The sequence below is a fragment of the Haliaeetus leucocephalus genome, unplaced genomic scaffold (genome assembly GCF_000737465.1).
Source record: "Haliaeetus leucocephalus isolate CR32 unplaced genomic scaffold, Haliaeetus_leucocephalus-4.0 Scaffold668, whole genome shotgun sequence".
Classification (NCBI taxonomy): domain Eukaryota; kingdom Metazoa; phylum Chordata; class Aves; order Accipitriformes; family Accipitridae; genus Haliaeetus; species Haliaeetus leucocephalus.
Window position 1 is genome coordinate 1310660 of NW_010973104.1, and position 8279 is coordinate 1318938.

Here is an 8279-nt window from a genome sequence, read left to right on the forward strand (position 1 = left end):
CCTGCCTGCCCCCCCCAGGGATGAGCACCCCGGGGCTGGGGGCAGCCCCGTCCATCCCCGCGAGGGCCCCCAGTAAGACAAGTGTGTGTCCCCCACCCTGAGTGGGGCAAGGGGACCCAGTGCTGCAGCAATGCAGGGGGGGCTTTGTGGCCCAAGCCCTGTCCCATGCAGGGACAATGTGACCCCGTTTGGGGGAAGCCCCAAGGCAGGGAGGGCGCTGGCTCCCCCCAATGAGAGTGGGGGGAACACCGTGGGTCCCCCAACTGGGGGGGAGGGCGTCAGGCTCACCCCACTCCAAGGCACAGGCGGTGAGATCAGTGATGGCTTCAGGCCCCAGGGGGGGTTAAAGCTGGTGTCTGTGCCCCAGCCCCCCCTTGTGCTGGGGTGGGGGGGCCAGGACTGCCAGCACGGAGCAGGAGAGGCTCACCCCCCACCCCGGCACAGCCTTCCTGCCATATCCCCGGTGGCTCTCGGGGCAGCGAGCCCCAGCCCCGGCAAGGCACTGGTGGGGCTGGAGGGGCGAGGGGGGGGCCCCTCCGCTGTCCCCGGCTGGTTTGTGGTGGGGGCCGGGGCCGCCTACGCCAGCAGCCCCATGCGGGTGACTTTGGCCGAGAGGAAGGTGTGCAGGATGAAGACGATGGGCTTGGGGCAGGAGTGCAGGTCCAGCGCCTGGCGGGGGGGGAGATGGAGAGCGGTGTCAGCCCCACCACCGGCACACCAAACCCCCGGGGGGGGCACCGGGGGTCTCCCAACCAACGGTACCAGGCAGCCGTGATGCCGCAGGGATGGGGGGGAAGCAGGAGCTACCCCCTGGAGGAAGACCTCCCAAATCGGGGGGTGAACCCGGCTGCCCCCCTCCTCACCAGCTCCCCCTCGGGGCCCCCGAAGTCCAGGTAGAGGGTCCTGATGCCGTCGTCTGCCGACATCTTCAGCCTCTCGTAGGGGTAGCGGAAGAGGACGCTGCCGCCCGGCTCTTCCCGGCATATGGTGAAGCCGCCCTCGTAGTGGATGGAAAGCTGCACCTCCTGCCCACCCAGCGTGCAGCCTGCGGGCACACACAGGGCTTAGCCCCCCCCTGCCTGCGAGACCCTCCCCAGAGCAGAGATCCCCACCGGGCAGCCCAGGTCCCGCTGCGCCCTCGCCCTGCCGGCACCCCAGAGCCCCAGGAGGGAAAAGGAGAGCCCTGGGGGTCCCCCCCACCCCGCAGAACTCACCCACGGTCCCCCCCACCCTGCAGAACTCACCCACGGTCACTTCCTTGACCAGCTCGGCGGCAGCGTGGCAGCCCTGGACGAGGACGCGTGTCCAGGAGGAGAGGTCCCGGTGGGTCTCCACGCGGAAGACGTGCATCTCCACACCCTGGCGAGAGCCCGTCCGGGTGGCGAAGGTGAGCTCCGAGCCCATGGAGGGCGAGCGGCGGCCCGAGCCCGAGTGGACCAGCCTGGGGAGGGGGGCAGGAACGGATGGGGAGGGGGTCAGGGGCACGACGGCAGCGCCAGCACTGTGCCAGCACCGCGCCGCTCGTTGCGCTTCGGGGTCTTTCCCCCTGCTCCGGCGAGAGGCAGAGCCAAGGCGCGAGCGGAGGAGCTGGATGCGGCTGAGGGGAGCTGGTCCCTGGAGAATGCAGGCAGAGGGATCCAGCCCCCCGCCTCCAGCCCACCTGGTAGCCACCAGCGGGTAGCTGTGGCAGGGGGAAGCCCAGGCGTCCCTGGTCCAGGGCATGCCGTCGTACAGCAGCAGGTCTTTCTCCGTCACCGCCATGAGGACCGGCCGCCACTGCTGCCGCCCTCCGTCCAGGCGCGCCTGCAAGAGACACGAGGGCACGGTGAGGGGCACCGGGGGCTGCAGGCACCCGCCGCTGCCTGGGCACCCCGCTCCCTGCGCCCACGGCCGGGCCGACCCCAAGCCAGCGGCTCCGCTTTGCCGGGCTCTCGGCAGCGTCCGTGTAAAGCTGTGCAAGGCGCCGTGGCCGGCGGCCATCCTGAGGGGACCCCGCTGCTGGGGCCGAGCTCACCGCGGTGCCCGTGCAGGCTGCGGCTGTCAGGCAGCGAATTCATGGAAAAGCGAAGGGGTGATGAGTGTCTCCAGCCGGGAAATCCAACAGGAGAGGGGACTGAGGGCACGGAAAGCGCTGCCTTCACTGGGGCACAGCCGGCCGGCCAGATGGGGAAAGGGAGAGTGGCAGAGCCCGGTGCCCAGGCAGGCGGCACAGCTCTCCAGCAGCCATGCAGCTGCAACCACAGCCCTATTGGCGCTGCTGACCGCGGGAACGGCACCAGACGGGCATCTTCGGCACAGCCCCGGCCGTGCGTACCTGCTCAGCCAGCCAGGCGATGTGCTTCACCTCCCTGCCGCCGGCCGCGGCACCGCCGGTGCCCAGCGTGGTGTTGAGCTCGGCCAGGACCTGCGGGAGCAGGGCGGTGATGTTGGCGTGCAGGGCCATGAACCAGGAATGTGCCGTCGCCGTGTCCTTGCAGCGCAGGATCAGGGTGTTCCTGCTGTCCGGCGAGTGCAGCTCGATCAGCCTGCGAGGGGACGCGGCGCTGGGTGAGACGGGAGCAGCGGCACCTGGCTGAGTGTGCCCCTGCCCGTGCCCAGCCCAGCAAACTGGCCGCACTGGTTTGGGGCTCTGGCCGTGCCGGGGAGCCACCAGCGCAGTCTGGTGCCAGCTCTGCTGGCAGGCAGAACTGGGGGGATTTGCAGGGCCCTCCTTTTCATAGGCAGGGGAGGCTGCCAAACACCCTGGGAGGTAGGTGGGGGGGCCAGCACAGCCCTTGCCCCAGCCAAACCCACGGCACTTCCCTTTCACAAATCAGCGGGGAAAGCGGGAGGTCATGGCTGCAGCAAGGGGCAGCCCCCAGCCCTGTCCCGGGGGGTCCATGGGGATCAGGGTCCCCATACTGGCTTGGAGGAGGGGGCATGGGTAGCCCCTGCCCTCACCGGTTCTCCAGGTCGGGCATGCTGAGGTTCCTGGCGGCGAAGCACATCTTCAGGGGGATCACCTTGCGGTCGCGGGGGCCCTGGTGCTGGGGGGAGCCTGAGTCCTCGCTGCTGCTCAGGCTGGGCGACTGCGGGGCGGCCCCCTCCCACGGCAGGTCCGACACCAGCGAGGGCTTCTTGATGTAGGGGGTCACCTCCCGCATGAACTTCACTGGGGGGGGAAGCGGGGGGGACAGGTTACAGCTGGGCAGGGGTCCTGCACCCCAGGGATGCTCTGATCAAGGGGGTGTCTTGTCATCCCCCCTGGCACGCATGGGGTCTCGGCCAAGCCTGGGGGGCTGCGGGACCTCTCCCAGCAGCACCAGCATAGCCCACATCCCAGGCAGCTGAACTCACCCCCCCGGCCTCGTGCCGCAGGCAGAGGACAGGCAGTGGGAAAGGGGGTACCCTGCCTTCCCACCCCGGGGAGGGGGCAGCAGCCCTGGAGAGACCTGGGGATGGGGCCACGGCCCAGAGCGTCCCACCCTGCCCCGAGACGGAGGTGTCCCAAGCAGGGGACGGGCGCTGGCGGCTCATCCCCGTTACCGGCAGCAGGCGCGGGCGTAAGGAAAGGGAAGGCGGCGCAGCACAATGGGGCCGGGCAGGAGGTCAGGCTGCAGCCCATCCTGAGCCGCCCCGGCCGCCTCGCTGCGAGGACAACACCGGCCAAGTTTCCAGCGCCGCAGGCGCTGATGGCAGGCTGACCCTGCGCTGCCGCCGGCGCCTGCCAGCAGCCTGCCTCCGCTCCCGGCAGGACGAGGAGGAGGAGGATTTGAAGCCGGGACATCCCGGCTCCACACTCCTCTCCAGGCTGGTCAGGAAGGAAGGAGGCACCGGCTCCAATTCCCCCTGGACTGTCTCTCCCTGAGCACCACCCAGCCCAGCCAAAGCAGAGCCCCGGCAAGGCGCCAGCACCCCGGAGCCCATCCCAGCTCCGGATCAGAAGCCGCGGAGGCCGGTTCATCCAGCCCGCGGTGCTGCCATGGGTTGACCGGCGCCAACGGCTGCGCCAGCTGCCAGGCTCGGGGAAAGCCAACGCCTTCAAGATGTCAGGGAGCGTCAGCCGAGCCGCCTGCCAGAGCGGGGATGAGGCCGTGCGGGACGGCACGCTCGGCCAGGCAGGAAAGCTGCAGCCGGCGCTGGACCCCTGCCTGCCGCGGCCCCCCCTGGACACAGCTCCCCAGCCGGCACGCATGCCGTGAGAGAGCAGCCTGCCTGCGCCGAGCCTCGGCATCCCATCCCCAAAGGAGGAACACGCTGGGAACAGTGACGTCCACGCAGCCTGGGGCAGCGGGGAATTAAAACCAAACAAAAAAAAAAAAAGCAAGTAAACTGTAATCCACTGTGAAAACGAAGCTCCCCGCCGCTCGGTGAAAGTGTCTGCGGAGCTGGCACAATGCCGCAACGCAGCCAGGCCAGCCGGCCCACCGGCACTTTGCTGGAGCGGGAACGATGGCGGTGGCGGGCCCCGGGCCCCGCTCTCAGCCGGTCCTGCCGCTGCCGGACCCCGCGGTCCCGTGGTCAGACGCCTGCCGCGGCCCAGGGCTCGCCCGCCGCAAATCCCCCCGCGGCGGGGGCTGCAGCCTGCCCACGGCGTGGGCAGGGAGATGCCGGCAGGGATGGGGAGCGGGCAGGCTGGCCCCCCGCCCTCCCGCCGGATTTGCTGAGCCGAGCAGCGTGGCGGGGTGGGGACGTGCTGCCACGAGGCGCTTGTCCTTGCTGCGGGCAGCAAACGAGTTAATATTAGCCTCCCGCCGTGCTGATCCCGGGATTACCGCCGTCCCCGTGCACCCCTAATCCTGCTGCCTGGCCGGGCAGGGCAGGGCAGCGCTGGCGGGGTAGCGGCAGCGGCGGCAGCTCCCGCTGCGGGGCCGCTCGGCAGCTGTTTGCCAGATGTGAGCAGCTGCCTCCAGCGCCGGCCAGGAGCCCAGCACCTTCCAGCCAGCCCCCAGCAGGGCTCCAGCCCACGGTGCCGTGACCCTGTGGTGCCAGTGCCAACCTCCGCCAGGGCACGACCACCACCTCCCCGAAGGCCAGGCTCCCGAGAGCCCCCGAAACTGGGAGGGCAAGAGGCCGAGCCGGGCAGCCGGCAGTGCGGGAGCCCAAGCGTTGTGCTGGGGCGCTGCCAGAGGAGCGTGGGCTTGGCGGGGGTACAGCCACACTGGTGGCTCTCGGCGGCGGCTGGGACCAGCAGGCAGTTGCTGCCAGGCTGCGCCAGCTCGGCCACCACGGGAAGCATGCCCCGGCACCGAGCAGATCCACGGGACCATGTCTGCCAGCGGGGACGGCAGCAGAGATGGCTCCCTGCTTTCGGGGACATGAAGCTGGCACCCAGGCAGCGGCACCTGCCACTACCTTTTCTGCTTCTGGCGAGCCGGCGGCCAGCACACAGCCGCCCCGGCGCAGCCGCTGCCGCCCTGCCTACACGCTCACCGCAAAGGAAACCCAGCCGCCGCCTGCACCCCTCGCCCGACCTGCCGCAGGAAGGCAGCTGCTCCGGCTGCACAGCAATGTCGGGTTAGCGCTGGCTTTACCGGGACTGAGTCCCCATGCACTTCCCCGACAGCATCGGTCCGTCCTCGAGGCCAGAGCCCCCCTCCTACCACCGGCACCCGCACCCGGAGGGAAGACACCAAAGAGGTTTCCCCACGTTTGCACAGGGGTCAGCTCTTGCAACCGGCCTTCCCCTTCACCAGCGCCCGGCCAGCCCATGTGCCCGCCGGCCGGCAGTTCTGCCCGCAGCTCCCCTGCAGAAGCGGAAGGGCTCCCTTCCCCCAGCGCGCCGGAGCATGCCAGAACGTGCCGTGTGCCTGCAGGCACCCCGGGAGGAAGGTGCCTGGCGTGGGTCCCTGAGGCCAAACCCAGCACCCAGGGTGGGGGCTGCCAGCCCCACTGGGGTGCCGGCGCAGGGCTGGTGCTCCCATACTCTGCCACCGGCTCAGGGCCCGGGCGAAGCCCCGGCACGTGCCCGGCAACCCTGCCTGCCAGGGCGGTCGCACCTCCAGGGACTGGCGAGGAGGGACAGGGTGGGACGACGCAGCCAAGGTCTTCCTCAGCTCCTCTCCAGGGCCCGCAGATGCCAGCCAGGAGCCAGATGATTCTGCCGGGCTGTGGGGAAGCCGCAGCCGTTGGATGAGCAGCCCCACGGCACCAACGGGAAGGGAAGGGGCGGCTGCCGCGGCGCCCGTGCCCTTGGCGGAAGCAAGGGACAAACATGCCGCGGGGCCGGAGCTCCGGCAGGACAGGATCAAACGGCAGGGTGGCGCGAGACGGGAGCAAGGGGAAGGACGCGGTGGGGAGACGGTGAATCTGGCGCAGACCCCTGTGGGGACTCTCGCTGCCTCCAACGGTGGCCCTGACCCGTCCGGTGTTTAAACACCGAGCCCAACACCGCAGCTCCGCCTCGGCCCCCACAGCACCCCAGCCGTGGCCGAGCCACACAGAGCCACCCCGTGCCAGGTGCGGCTGCGCCAAGGAGCCCATCTGCCTGCCCTCACACCGGCGCAGTGTGCCGGGAGCAGGCGGGCGAGCAGGAGCACCTGTCACCAGCGTCAGCCCAGCCCAACCAGGCACAGGTGACCAAGCCCCGGCACCTACCGGGCACTGCACCCATGGAGCAGCCCCACGCAACCAGAGAACAGACGGCCTTGCCAGGACACCAGGACTGTGTGTGCGGCACCACGGACCTGCACGGACCATCCTGACCCACGGCACGGGCGGCTCGCGTCCTCCCGGCTGCCCAGGGCGCGGCACCCCACGGCACGAGCCCCGTGCCACGTGCCGCCGGGCCAGGCGGGCCCTGCCCGAGCTTGTTGGGCTGCCGGGAACAGGTCGGGCAGGAGCCGGTGGCTCTGCCAGGCCAGCGCTGATCCAGCTGTGCCGCCGGCACGGAGCCCACGGGGACACAGGCAGACCCCGAACCCACCCCCCAGGGAGCCATGGCCCTCCCTGGGGACTCGGGAGGCACAAGCACCCACCCCGGGGGCTCCATCCCTGAAGACAGGGGACACACTGTCCTGGGGGGACACTGCAGCCAGGGGACCCCAGGTCTGTCCCGGGGAACCCTAGGTCTGTCCCGGGGAACCCTAGGTCTGTCCCGGGGGGGGGCACAGTCAGCAGAGATAGCCTGTCCTTGTCCCCAGCTGGGAGGGGTCCCCGTCCCACCACAAGCAGGAGCGCCCTGGCCGGGCAGGGGACACCCCTGTCCCTGTCCCCATGCCAGGCGGGGGGCACGCCGGGACCCAGCACCGGGGTTGGGGGGTTTGGGGGGGCGGGCACACACGTACCGTGACCGGGATGGGGGGAGTGGGGACCCACAACCGGAAAAGGGGCCAAAGGCGGGGGTCCGTGAGCCCGGTGACAGCAGCAGAGGGGGGGGTCGTGGGACCTGGTAATGGGACGGGGGCGGGGGGAGCAGCGGGAGAGGAGGGAGGGAGCAGCAGGGGGCCGGTACCGAGGACGCGGAGGAGGGGTTAGCCGGTACCTTCGAGGATGACCTCCCTGCCGGCTCTCTTCAGCGCCTGGACGGCTTGATCGTGGGTGGCATCCCGGAGATCGACGCCGTTAACGGCGAGGATGGCGTCGCCCAGACGGAGCGCCCCGCTCCGTTCCGCCGCCAGCCCCGGGAAGATACGCGAGATGAGCACCGGCATACGATTCTCCCGACCTCCCTTGATGCTGATACCGAGCCCTCCCGCCTCCGCCTTCACCACCCGCACCCTCCGCACGCAACCGGGCGCCGCCTCCGCGTTGCCGTTAACCACGCCGTTAAGCACCGCCGACTCGCCGCCTCCCGGTTCCGCCGTCAGGCTCAACGCTTCGCCGCTCAGTTCCGCCGCTACCCGCACCCAGCGTTCCCGTAGCAGCAGCTCCAGCAGCCCCGCTTTACAAGCGCGGGTCCACACGGCCATGCCGCTCGCCGCTCGCCGCCGTTCACCGGGAGAAGGGGCGGGGCCTGGAGGAGGGGCGGGAGGGCTGTGGGCGTGGCGCGGCGGCCACACCCCCCGCCCGCATGGCGCGCTGCGGTAGGCTCTGCGCTGCGGGAGAGGCGGGGCCGAGACGCCGCTCCCCTCCCTCCGGCGCGACCAATCGCAGCAGCGGCGGCGGATGCGCCGCCGCTGCTGCGATTGGTCGCGCCGGAGGGAGGGGCGCTGAAGCCCCGCCCCGTGCTTTATTTCCCGCCCCGTGCTTTATTTCCCGCCCCGCTCTCCATTTCCCGGGCTCCGTCTAAAGCCCCGCTTAGCAAAGCCGCGCTCCCCGCTCGCAGCGAGCCGGCAGCTGCTCCTAGAGCCAGAATTTTC

General features: G+C 70.6%; 2 protein-coding genes across 2 annotated transcripts in view; both read right to left on the reverse strand.

Moving 5' to 3' along the window:
* Positions 1–2537, reverse strand: part of VPS4A (vacuolar protein sorting 4 homolog A (S. cerevisiae)) — a 7054-nt gene extending 4517 nt beyond the window's left edge. The window contains exon 1 of the mRNA XM_010579545.1: positions 2526–2537. The gene's annotated coding sequence lies outside the window, so the exon portion shown is untranslated. The remainder of the gene's footprint in view (positions 1–2525) is intronic.
* On the reverse strand, positions 577–7889 carry SNTB2 (syntrophin, beta 2 (dystrophin-associated protein A1, 59kDa, basic component 2)). Its single transcript, XM_010579544.1, has 7 exons — positions 7463–7889; positions 2941–3151; positions 2315–2525; positions 1661–1803; positions 1245–1441; positions 864–1045; positions 577–669 (listed from the first exon to the last, which is right to left on the reverse strand). Exons 1-7 carry the CDS (start codon positions 7887–7889, stop codon positions 577–579), a joined length of 1464 nt encoding a protein of 487 aa, XP_010577846.1.
* Positions 7890–8279: the final 390 nt, after the last annotated feature.